We start from the raw sequence: 13,720 nt of genomic DNA, 5'->3' as shown, positions 1-13,720 counted from the left end.
CCTGGGTCCCTTGAGTTGGAGCCCTTAGGACTTTAGGGCAGATGTTCCTATGGAGAAATCCTCCTCTCAGGCTTGTCGAGGGACCTTCAGAGGAGACTTGTCTCCCCTCCAGAGGATCTTCCCCTTGGTGAGGTGCTGCTGGTGTCTGCAGTTGTCTTCTTTGGCTTCAATCCCAGGGTATTACCCTTTTGGAGTTCTCCCCCATAACATTAACTCTTCAGAGCATGATCACCCAAGGCCTTGCCCATTTGGAGGTTCCCTCCAGAGGATTAGTTTTACGGAGCATGCTAAAACGTTCTTTAACCTTGCCTGATTGTTACTCTTTGGAGGGGATCATAGATAGATACCTCTGGTATCTCTATTCAGTTTCTAAATACAGCGTCTTCGAAGCAGCTGCATTTTCGCGAGCCTACCTTCGGAGTCTTCGGAGTGAGAAGTTTCTCGTAGATGCCTTCCAAAGAGCTTCGGTTCCTGTTTCTCCGGGTTATCATGGAACTTTTAGACCCTCCTTCCGAGAGGCTGCATTGCTTCCAGTCTTACTTTGTGGGGGAAATCTTCTGGGTGCTCTGTCACCCATCGAATTCAACTTTGCCTCTTGCTCTCCCATTCCTTGAAGTCAGAGAAGGGAGGAGAGAGACCGTTCTCAACCCTCTTTAGAATTGGACAAAATCCGTCCAGTTTTCGCCTACCCTGATAACACTAAGGGGAGGAGACGACCATCTAGCCACCTCTCCCGTTTCTCTGAGGGCTCACGACTCTGGGAACGGAAGACCTTAGGAGTATTCCTAGGGGCAGACCCATCATGGCAATGGACTCTAGCTCACCTGGATGCCCAGGATTCGAGAGCTATGGGGGGTCCTAGACAGAGTGTGGTTATCAGCCCCTCTCTATCTCATTCTGTCCTCATGCGAGAAAAGCTAGTCATAGTTTTCTTTCAACCCATCCCAAGACCAGCCTGGTACAGTATTGAAGAGGGACGACTGATGCATTCGATAGTGCCCTTCCTCAGCCGGCTGGATCTAAGGCCCCGGATATGGAGGAGGGCGAGTCAGAATCGGCCTCTTTGCAGGTTTTAGCATGCATTCGCAGAATGAATGGTCTTGGAGAGAACACTTTCTCTCTTCCCATGGGAAGGAAAGCTGCTGTTCAAAGGCGGTGTTGTGCGCCTTTGGGCACCAGACCTCATCTATAGCTTCCCTGTCAGTTCTGGCCTCGGAAGAGCTAGACATGGTTGATGTGCAGGTCTTGCAAGGAAGGATTCCCTGAAGGCGGGGAGATCCTCCAGGATGATCCCGCCGGTGTTCTCGTACCTGAGGAATATACCAGGAGGCTTCTTCTTCACCTTTACCTCTTGATCTTGCAGTAGCCGCACTGACCCCAGGAGTCACTTCTGACCATCTGGCTACCTTTTCATCGGTATAGTCCATGAGCGTGGCAATGGCAACTCTTCAGGCTGCCTCCTGTTTTGACCACAGGTCAGGAACAGTCATGTTTTTGGCTGACACAGAGGACTTGATGGACTCGTGAGAAACTGAAGGCACTCGAGAACATTATCTTGACGGTAGCCAGAGCCGCTGAGTTCTTGACCAATCAAGTAGCCAGCCTGTAGACAAACTTGGTCCTGAAGAGGTGTGATGCTGTGTCCTCCAGATTCCCAAAGCCGATCGACCGATGTTAAATTCTAAATCTGTGAAATGCGTCTTTGAAGCATTCTCTGTTCCTGACAGAGGAGATAGAGGAAATATTTAAGAAGTGGGTGAAGGTCAACCAGGACTCTGTCGCACTGGGTGGTGTCTTTTCAGTAGCCACAGTCCACCTCCACTTCCGGTCAGGCAAGAGCTGCACCTTGGAAGGACCCTGAGGCAGGTAATGTAGCATCAGCCATTTCAGAGCAGACAGGGTCAAGTGTGCAAATTGGTAAAGGCAAGAACAACAAACCCACTAGGGGGTCTATTCCACCCTCGATGCCCCCTGTGGGATGATGCCTGCATCCCAGATGTAGGAAATGATGCTATCATGGGGTGTAGCTGTTTACTGTCGACGTTCTTCGTTCCAGATACCTCCCCCTGTTTGTCAATTCTCCCCCTCTAATTTGACCACCATCGACGTTATTGTCTTTGGGCTTGGGATTAGTGAAGGACTTAGATCTGCATGCAGATGTTCAGGCTATGCTAGAGAAGGGCGCTCTCTAGGAGTTCGAAGACGACTCCCCAGGGCTTCTTCAGTCAACTATTCCTTCTAGACGAGGAGTCTGGAGGCTGGACTCAAGTTATAGACCTGTCAGCCTGAAATAGTTTGTTTTACACAAGCATTGTTGAAGATGTAGATTGTATCCACAGTCAGGCAGGTGATCAAGCATTCAAACTTTATGATGATGTAAAGAATGCTACTTCCAGATCCCAATCCAACCCTCCTCCAGGAAGTACCTCTTCTCTGTCATGGCGTACATTGTACCACTTTAAAGTTCTTCTTTTGTACTTGCACTTAGCAATAAAAACTCCCAATAAATCAACAATTCATTACCTCCGCCAACAAATTTGGAAAGAGCTTAGGTTTTTGCTCCTGTTTGTGAAGGCATCTAATGAAGAATTGAGGCTTGCCTCAGATAGGGACCTTAGCTTCAAAACTGTTTTCTTGCTCGCCTTAGCCTCCTCGAAGCAGGTTAGTGAGCTTTAGTGTAGATCATGCGAGTGCTGCAGGTAGGTCACCTTCTCCTTTGTACCTCAGTTTGTAGCTAAAACTCGATCCATCAGTTCTCAATTCTAAGTTTTCTTCATTCCAGATTGTGAGTCAGAGTAGAAACTGACGATCCTGATCAGCTGCTTTTGTGTCCTGTGAAGGAAATTTGGCACTATCTTTGATATACACAAGCATCTTGATCTCACCTACAACACCTCTTTGTTAGTACTGAAATACTGTAGTTAAGAAGGCAACTAAGAATACAATCTTCTTTTGGCGCAGGGAAGTTTTTAATTGTACCCTTTCGCCACCCTTACCTTCTAGTTCAAGTTGAGCTGATAATATCAGGGGTGTAAGCACAACCCTAGCATTCCATAAGAATATCTCATTGGTGCAGGTACTCCAGGAAGGCATCTGGAAACGCAAGACTACATTTACTTTGCTGCTCATTACTTGCAGGAATTGACCCTCAGGTCCCTAGATAGCTTTTCACTTGGACCTGTAGTGACTGTACAGTAGGTGGTATAGCTATCTCTATTCCTCTCACAAGGCCATTAGCATTAGATTGAGGATAGAGGTAACATGTTTGACTGGGATGAAGGTGAAGATTGACTGGCCCTCTCCATTCTTTTTCATCTTCCCCTCTCTTGGGCACAGCATGGGAGACCCTGTTATCTGGAATCGAATCACATGCGTAGAGTAATCAGATGGGACGGGCCTAATGCGTTCTGTTGTTACCTGTCTTGTGCATCTAGGAGAAGAGCGCCTAGATCTCATGGGAATAGACCCCTAACGTGTTCTGGGGTGACGCGTCTTGCGCATTCAGAGGAAACGCTTTCTGAGGTGAAGTGGCTACCGCGTTCTGGAACTGCTTGCCTAGTGCATTCAGTAGGAGATGTCATATGAAGACTCCTGGATGCACTTGCAGAGTGCTCAGGGGAATGCTTTCAGTTACTCGTCTGGGAGATGGAGAATCCCATCTAAATACTCTCTTGTTGGACGAGGTGCACTGACGTGAGGCTTGTTCATGAGCTGAACCCAGGTGAAGATACTACAGGAAAAGTGCATCTGGAAGATGTTTGTCCAGAACTTGAGGCGCATTGAGAAGCAGCGCTCATAGGCAAAAAAGTTACAGGAGAAGCACGTCTGGAAGATGCTCGTCCAAAAGGGGAGGTGCGTCCTGGAAAAGAACTCGTCTGTGACAAGTGTCTAAAAGATGCATGCAGAGGTAAAGCAGGTCTAGAACAAGTGCTTGAATCTTGCCTGGAATGCAAGGGGCCTTCAGAACTGCTGGAAGCTGAGGTACTTCAGGAAGTCGCTTGCTTAGAGAGAGAAGTGTTCTGAGGTGAGCCCCGTAGGGATGAGGTGGCCTTAGGTGAGACACTGGCTGAAGGGGTTCGCCTGGATGAGGTGCATCTGGAAGAAACACGAGATGATGAGACGCGTCTGGAAGTTCGTCTGGATGAAGGAGAGTCATCCCTTGAAGAATTTGTAGAAGGTGGAGAGGAGTGGGATTATCTGCAAGAGGCTAACCTGTGATATTCCCCTCCAAAAAGGAGGGATCTCACAGAAGTTGAGAATCAAAGGCTCAGAGAGCTCAAAAGTAAATGACCTCTTTTATGGGCAAGGGTCAAGAACTCATTTGTCTGTCCTTTGTGCAGGAGCATGATGTTTCCCTTGGGGGAAGATGCCCAAGAAACAAGGGTCTGAAGGGACTGAAGAGATGACAGTAGACTTCTTTGGAGACACCTGCGGGTCGACATCCACTGTGGGAGGAACCTCTTGCTGGTTCCTTACTGACAGAGACTGCTATAGCTTCTCCTCTGAAAGGGATTCCTTAAGCCCCAAAGAAAGCCACAGCAAGTACAACGCCACCCAAACCTGAAACAAAAGAGGCTCCCACCGTTTCTCTCGGGGTAACGAAAGGACCCCCTTGCCCCTGAGTTTACCCTAATGTTAAAGGGCCACCACTCTTACTCAATTGGCCCTCATAGGAAACCAACAGAGAAAAGTCAGAAGGAAAAGTTCTGGGGGTTGGGCCTTCTTCAACTTCAAGGAAAATCCCAACAGTGAAGAATTCATTTTAGAATTCTTTTTTTCACCTCCTACTGTACCTCACCCACTGGTAGGATGAACACTCGCCACAAGTTGAGGATTATGTACATGCATGATCTGTGCATGAAGGCCTTGTCCAATGAGGATCAACTTCAACTGCACCCATGAAAGGACTGCAGAGGACAACACTTCATGGCATTTCTGCCTTTCGATGGGCATTATTGAAAATAAACAACCACACTTGAATTCGCGCACACAAGAAAAGAAAAAGTAAGAATTAGAGAGTTTACAATATTCCCTGTCAGAAAGATCATTTGTCCCTACTGACGGCTGATATCTAAGTGAGTTGTCAGTGAGCCAGCGTTGGGTGGTTGCTTCCCTGCGACCAGCAAGTAATGACCTGTTGGTCTTTAACACCTTGTTATAAGTTTTTAATAAACATATCCCCAGCTTCTCTTATTTTTCTCATTTGTAAAGGATAGAGGTTTGTATTTTTGTGGGAACAAAAATCTGTCAATAAGAATATGATTCCTAGCTGTTTTAACAGGCAAATGTAATGGGCATTTACTAACTTACATAAGCAAATAAGGTATACAATCAGCTTACATAATTTCTTTCAAGTTTTATGTACGAAACATTAAGAATATTACAGGTACTGTATTTCCAATGTTACATAATTAAAGATACGGTACACAATTAAAGATACAGTATATGCAGTATGTGTATCAATTACCATACATGCTTACCCGTTTCATCTATATTTTACGTGCTCTGGCTCGTAACCCTTTGTATTGAAATCTTGTGGTTAACCAATGGCGTCTCCCTAATTATTTTCACGTTTCTGTTAAAACTGCCTCTTAAATGGATTAAAACTGTCCCTTGCTAGCATAGAAATGTGTAAGTGACACACTTGAAGGAAGTTCAAGAAATTTCACTGGTGCTTGATCTGTGTTCCTTAGTGTTGCCCATATTAGACTAGAATTATGGGAAGAAGTCTTCATCTCCTAGAAATGTTAGTCCAGTGCAGCAGCTTTGTGGTGCTAGTCCTCAGTCCACATGAAAAAGGCATTCTCCATCTGGATACCTACCCTGTCCCTCATCATTGCTATATGCCTACTACTACTCTGGGTACTTGTAATTACAGTAGTATGAGTGTTAGCTTAATTATTTTTTCTTATATTACACACAGTGCTTTTGTTCACGTTGAATTTTTGGCCAATACCAGCTAAAGACACCTTCCCTACATTTATTCAGCAGCCCTGCCATTTGTTTCATGGTCACTATATTCTTCTGGAGTTTAGGGGTAGGTTTTTAGAGGATAAGGAAGTTCCCTTAATAGCCATGAGGAAAGGCAAAAGTTGAACACGAAGTGACAGTAGTAATTGACACGGGTATATGACCCTTGAGTGGTTCCTGAGAGAGATAGGCAATGGGACCTTGGCATACTGCAGCCTGCAGGGTAGGCAAAGCAAAACAAGAATGGTTCGAATAGCACCAAACATAATGCATGGGATACACAAGAAGCTCGATGAACATGATGAACAGGAAGCGCAATGACTGGGGCAATGAGAGAGGCTGAGAAAAAACAGACTTATTACAAGTATACTGATTTGAATTGGGTCACATGTATATGCTTGGAAAAATTTTGTCTGTATGAACATTTTTTGTGGACAAAACTAGAGTGAAATTAGTCGCGTAGTGCCCATTTACCACCCATGGAATGTTCAACCTGTGTTCACATGATTTTGATCCCATTTTTATGCCATTTGAAAGAAAAGGTAAAGGCAGTCGTCTCTACATAGATTATTTCTCAAAATTGAATGTAAGAGACTAAAAAAAGACAACCAATTGTACATAGTGTAAATTGAGTACCGGTAGGTCAATTTGTGAAGTTAGTGATGGTGTATGTCATTCAAGAGAGAAAACTCCCAATATTTTACCAGAACTTCCCTTGGAGACAGTCTCTCCTTTCAAGTAGTAACCCCCTCCTCTTCACGCCACCCATTACTTTTCTCAAAGGTATAGTGCAAGTTAATTTCTCAATTTTTTTCTATTTTTCATTGGGAATAATTGATTTTTATTTATTTTTCATGTTAGGAGTTATAAATTGTAAAATGATTATCATTACAAAACTTTTAGAAATTAGTGTACTGTATATGTGCATTTATGTAGTGGAATGCATCAAGTGAATTTCTTTTACAGTATTTGTTATGGGAAAATTGTTTTAGAATACAGTATGAGCATTTTAGGTAATGAGCTCGCTTCTAAAATGAATTAAACTCGTAAACCGAGGTACTACTGTACTTGAAATATATTGCAAATAATCGAATTTGTGAAACGCGAACTTGCAAATAGTAAGGTGTAACTATAGTGTGCATTGTATAACCATTCATGATTGTAACAACAACATAAGAAGACACTTTAACTGTAGTTACATGGCTCTCATAAATTGCTGACTAGATGTACTCTTAGACATACACATTTATATAGTTGCCAAATGCAGTACATTTTGGTACTGATATTCTCATCAAGTCACCCTTCAGTATTCATAAGAAGAGTCTTTTAAGTAGAAAACAAGGGAAGGAATGAGTCTACTTAAGTAAATGACTGGGTATGCTTTTATACCATTTGTGTTTAAATTATTATAACTTGTAATCAGATGTATCGTAAAATGTTAACAGTTGCTATACACTTATGAGCACTAATTAAGTAGTTTTGTGATGGTATACAACTTCTAAGAAATTCATTTTCATGGAACGAAATGACGCTTGTCCTGTCTAATACTTCCCAATATCACAAAGGAGATATTGCCATCAGTGCACCATGCTTCGTGTACTGTAAGCATTACTAGATCATTTTTGCAACATTCTCTCTGTCCCATAGCTGTATTTGGTTAAAGTCCTTCTATACCTGCTCCACCATCTATTTTGTTGTCCAAGCTCCTATATCTTTTACTTCAGTGTAACTAGGGATTTACCCTAGATGCACCTGGTCGCTGAATAGCCTCATAGGCCCCAGTACCTGCGTTTATAGCCCAAATTTATAAATGCAATCCATGGTACGTTCCATTAGTAATGAGATAGAATATCATGTTGTTAGGCGTAGTTTGAGTTGGCAACAGTTTTCTCTTTCTAAATTTGAAAATACAAAGAAAACGACACTGAGAATGCTAGGGTAACTTTACAATTTTAGACAATTTCTAAGATGTATAATGGTTTTTGGTTACGTATTTATCAGCTAACACGTCTTTTGGGGGAGGGGTCCGTGGTGAGTCACACGTCTTAGTGTCTAAACGAACTCTCACACAATCTATGCTTTCTTAGTTTCTAACCCATCAGTCTGAATTTCGAAATTTTGAAGTTTTCACATTCTCCACATTATCTGTTCCAACTCTGTGTACTGTTGAGAGTAAAGGACAATTTAGAATTCGTACAATATGTGTTATTGGTTATAAAGTTAACGTTTCATTGTTTTAGATTTATTAATAGGCCTTGTTATAATGGCGAATATTATTTAGATGTTATTTTATTCTGAAAAAAAATAAAAAAACCGGGGAATATTGTCTTGGGAGCCCTAGGATCTAGCATTACTGAATTCCACTTGAGCTTATAGCAATCACATTACGAATGAGAAAATACCACATAATCATTGTGTGTATATATATATATATATATATATATATATATATATATATATATATATATATATATATATATATATATATATATATAATGTCTATATATATACATATATATATATACATATACATATACATATACATATATATATATATATATATATATATATATATATATATATATATATATATATATATGTGTGTGTGTGTGTGTGTGTGTGTGTGTGTGTAATATCAATTGCAATTATAATTTTCATTAAAGGCAATTGCTTCGGTGGCCTTAACGTGTTTTATGTCGTGATCCTTGTATTTACGTAGTTGTTCAGGTTCTCCATCGTGAGCCTTAGGTTAAGGAAACGGTAATAATTCAATTTCGTTCATTTTACCACTACAGTGCTGTTTCAACCGTATTTTTGTCTTCATCAAGTGATTACTTGAATAGGTTAGTTTTACCATTCCTTTTATATATAAGAGTTCAGCTAAAATTACAATGATTTAATCTAACAATGATATTTTGAAGATTGTGAGGAAATTTAAAAATAGCTAAAGTAGACAGTCGTGTAAAGTAGAACAGAAATTTCGTAGACTTTTCAATTTCTGCTTTCATTGAGGGATACTAGATGTCAGTCAGGCGAACAAGATGGAAAAATATCAATTAGCTTTTTTTTTTTTTTCCGAAAAGGTTGCGAAATATTTGTCATTGTAAATAAGAACAGGTGTCTGCCCTGAAATTTGACTTGTAAAAAAACTGCGCTCTGAAGTTAAGTAACTGATTCTATCAACACGAATCTGGGTATAAAAAGTAATTTACATAGGCGGTAACTATGAAACGATTTTGTCACTATCACAACTTGCCCAAGTTATTTGTAATGACTTTCAACACAATTAGTCGCATTCATCAGAACAATTTAGTCACTTCATTGCATTAGCCGGTGAATGTTCCTTACCATCTGATGATCCTTTTCACACGCTTATTTACCCTGATATTATTTAAGGTCAATCCAAAGGCGTGTAATACCTACATGAATGCATTACTCAGGGTCTTTATAGCGCCACTTTGGCCCCCTACGTGCACTCACGGTTTAGCCCTCTACTATATATTCCTTCTGACATATTTCTATTTTACATTTCAAACTCTTAATTTTAGCTTTAATGTACAACTTTATTGTTTTTCACTAGTTGCACCCGTTTGGTGAAGGGCCTACCATGTCCCAGCACCTGCCACATGTTCCAAATATGAAATTCAATCCGGTCATATTTTGCAAAAATCAACTAATAAAAACTTTTTTAAGGTAAATTTTCAATTCAAATGTATTCTAGATTAATTTGCAGATTTCTTCAAAATGAGGGAAAGTAGAAATCTTTATCCAACGAGACGAGACGAAAGTTGTTACTTTGCGGGGCTCTTTGCATATGTATCGTTTACAGAGTTGTCCTTTTCTTTGACACACAAAAAGAGATACGGCAGTTTTAACGTTGCTGTTCAAAGGCCGAGAATTGAATGTTCAGGCTCCTTAGAAGTACGACCCGTCCCAAACTAATACCATCCCCTGGACTGCTAGTGACATCAGTTTAATTCAAGTGGTGCCCTGTAAGTGTTAGTAAAAGGTCTTTTAAGTGTCCCTTCGGTACCTAATTATCAATCTTTCACTTTACCTCTGTTCCTAACTCATATCTTCCAACTTGCTGTTCAAACGCTAGAGAGTTATTTGGTACTTGCTCAAATAGTACTAAATTGGACCCCTGTCTAGTTACGGCTCATTTTTCCTTTGCCTACATATACACCGAATCCTATTCTTTACACATTCTTTATTTCTCATACATCTGGCAACACTTAGATAACCAAAAATTTCTCCACTCAAGGGGTTAACTACTGCACTGTAATTGTTCAGAGGCTACTTTCTTCTTGGTAAGAAAGACTTTAGCTATGGTAACCAGTTCTTCTAGGAGAACACCAAAATTAAACCATTATTCTTTAGTCTTGAGTAGTGCCATAGCCTCTGTACCATGATCTTCCACTGTCTCGGGTTAGAGTTCTCTTGCTTGAGGGCTCACTCAGACACGCTAGTCTATCCCATCCTTTTTTTTTTCCTTTCCGCACTCGACTATTTTCCCCGTTGGAGCCTCTGGGCTTATAGCATCTTGTTTTTTCAACTAGAGCTTAGCAAATAGTAATAATGATAATAATAATAATACAGTACAATTGTAGTGGTTTCTTTCCCGTTTATTACCCTTAGAGGATCGTTATTAGATACTGGAGAGATATGTGGATACATATTTTGGTTCATTATTATTAAATATAAGCTCAGTTCAGTGAGAGGTAGTAATTCAATCATCTACCTAAAAAGTTTGCTACTCACTGAATTGTAATTATGGATAAACTGAAATGCCAAAATACTGAACTCTCATAAATCTATTAAATTGTTCATATTCACTGCTGGAGAGAAACTGCCATTACTCATCGAACTCCGACTTCATTATCTACTTTCAACATAGAATTTTTTTATTTTTTTTTTTTTTTTTTTTTTTTTTTTTTTTTTTTTTTTTTTTTTTTTTGCCAAGTGACTGATAAAGGATGGTTCTTGCCAGCTCTATCCCTTCCGTAAAGTTGAGCTCAAACCTCATCTTAGATCTACTTTACTTACTTTGATGGCTGCTTTTCCGGTCCCATACAGCAGGGGAACCCCACTCTCTACAGGACCTCCACTGTCGTTGTAGCTTATTCGTTCAGAGTATTTAACGTTTCATGTCTCGTATTCTTCATTTACTGTTAAATCGTCACTGTCAAAAGACTCATGAAATAAGAAAGTCTTGAAAGCCTTAATGTCTTCAATCATTTGAATGTTTCGTGGGAGCTTATTATATAGTCTAGGGGCAGCATATTTAAAGGCTCTGGAGCCTACAGTAGACATATATCTAGGTTCCAACAGTTTGAAGCCATCTGTAACTATTCTCGTGTCGACAAGATTTGTTGGCTGCGCAATATGTAACAATTCTCTTAAGTATTTTGGACGCCCGGTTCTGATAACTTGGTGGGTTATAGTACATATTTTAAATTCAATTCTCGCTTCAATCGGCAGCCAGTGTAAATCAATTAATACAGCGGTGATCCTTTCCCTAGGTGGGACGCTTTTTATCAGTCTTGCTCCTCTGTTTATTACGTTTTGAATTTCTTAAGTTGCACTTCTGGTAAATTGTAATAGAGTGAGTTGCAATAGTCAATCCTGGTGATAACACAGTTTATCACAAGTTTCTTTACAGAATTTTCGTCTAGGTACTTTTTTATAAACGCAATATTTCTTAGATGATAACCAGCAGTTTTTATTACAATATTTATTTTGGCATTTAGGGATAAGTTGCAGTCAAGAAATACACCTAGATCTCGAATTTTTCTAGGAAAATTTTACTTTAATCTTTAAATGTCACCATAAAAAAACGAAGCCTTGTTTCTCGTATAAACCAATTTATATGTTTCCTTAACCAATCATAGAAATTGAGAGAATAAGCACTATTTTATTAGCACCTAATAGACCCCTTCACGTCACTGTCTGGAACTATGTCAGTCAAATCTTTTATCATGTGTCTAACTGGAGTTTAGTCCTCCAATATTTACCAACCCAATAACGGATTGCTGATCTCTAATGGCATTTTCAGACATGGAAGGGCCAATCAAGAAAAACAGTATGATATTCAAAACAAGAGGAACAAAGAAGCTCACTTGCAGTGCATTTCAGTAGTTCCAGATGACATTAAAGTACATGCCACTTTCTTGGCCAGGCAGAGGTTACCTATACCAGTACACGATAAAAGACTTGAATTATTATTATCATTTATTATTATCATTATTATATTATTGTTATTATTTTCTTCTAACTAAACACTGTCCCACTTGTCTTTCTTTCGATTAAAGGGGTCGAGCAAAGCTGAATAGGACCACTGCTTGTATGGACAACTTCCAGTGATTTCTCAAAAATGCCCCAAAACCCTTAGACCTTTCTTAAAGAGATGCATTTATGGGAAGGAGCCTCCTCCATTAAATCAATTATTAAATATTTTAGTTTATTCTACCGGGGTCAAGGTTCGTTCAAGTTTGACAAAGCTTGGCTTAACGCTCTTCTTTAAAAAAAAAAAAAAAACGTAAAATCCTGGTATAAATATTGCCAGGTATTTGGCGTTTTAAAAACTGATATGTTGACGTAAAGGAGTGATATTACGGTCACCAACCAGTAAAAGATAAATACAAAGTAGGGTAAAATTACGGTCGCCTTTATTTTACTGAAATACGGCTGAGAACTGTACTTTTGAGAATTTCAGATTAAATTTACATGGTTATTTTTATCAGTACATCATTGTGAAAGAGCCTTCCGCTTTATGGGCAAAAGTTTTTTGAGGTTATACTTCAGGAAACTATTTAGACTCTTACTCAGACTTGTGTATTATAAATCTTCTTACCGGATCATTATTTCAATGCTTTCGGGATATATAAAAGTTTTATATGCAAGTTCATGATCTTTTGGCTATCTATGAAGAAAAGACCATACAATAATGTCCTTATTTCATACCGGTAAAAGATAAATTCCAAATACTCCAGAATATCTAAGATCTTTCAGAGAGGACCACGATATATCTTTTATAGTCATGACATTATGCACTGCAGTTAGTTTAGTGCTAAAATGTATATTTTTCCATAAAAAGGTCTTTTGATTCCATTGGTATGTCATAGCAGTGATCAGTATGAATTAACCAGCAAGTTCTGCAGTTTCTCATTACAACAGATATTCCACACATGTATTAAATGTTCATTAATGTTTAAAGATTTAATCATCATTGAATAGAAATGATTAACCCATCCCTTCCTCATTATTTCAACTACTGTAAATAATAAGAATTATAAAACCTTAATAATCTACATGCATAATATAATTTAAAAAACCATTGTTGTAACTAATTGTCTTACAACTTCTGCATTTGGCATGGACCGTGTCCGATTAATTGGAGGAGGGCTCGGTAGTTTTGCAATGCAGTATTAAGAGAATTCTTTGTTTCACCATTACCTCCCTTAATGGCAATCGTTCACCTTCTCTTCCTCTAATAAAACACAAAATATAATACTTTAAGAATTTATATGGCTAGACTAAAATTATTACTCTTACTCTTCCTACTTCTCTCCAGGAAATATTGTAAGCTTCGTATTGGTAATAGTAACACTAATTTTAATCGCTCTTCACAGTTCCTACCACCTAGGAGTCCTAGGTTATCATATTTTTTTGTTAGTTCCACCATCCTATATTCAACCAGAATGATACTAAGTTATTTACCTATTTAAACTTACAATCCTAGGAGATATCG

At 39.3% G+C, this 13,720-nt stretch overlaps 1 protein-coding gene across 1 annotated transcript in view; it reads left to right on the top strand.

Annotated features, from left to right (window-relative positions):
- LOC137632417 (uncharacterized) overlaps positions 1 to 12,761 on the top strand; it is an 18,146-nt gene extending 5,385 nt beyond the window's left edge. Inside the window, exons 3-4 of the mRNA XM_068364350.1 lie at positions 12,026 to 12,167; positions 12,714 to 12,761. Of these exons, the coding sequence (XP_068220451.1) occupies positions 12,026 to 12,167; positions 12,714 to 12,761 (190 nt within the window). The remainder of the gene's footprint in view (positions 1 to 12,025; positions 12,168 to 12,713) is intronic.
- The last annotated feature ends 959 nt before the right edge of the window (positions 12,762 to 13,720 follow it).

Source organism: Palaemon carinicauda, chromosome 41 (assembly GCF_036898095.1).
Source record: "Palaemon carinicauda isolate YSFRI2023 chromosome 41, ASM3689809v2, whole genome shotgun sequence".
Classification (NCBI taxonomy): Eukaryota; Metazoa; Arthropoda; class Malacostraca; order Decapoda; family Palaemonidae; genus Palaemon; species Palaemon carinicauda.
This window is presented reverse-complemented; position numbering and strand designations above follow the sequence as displayed.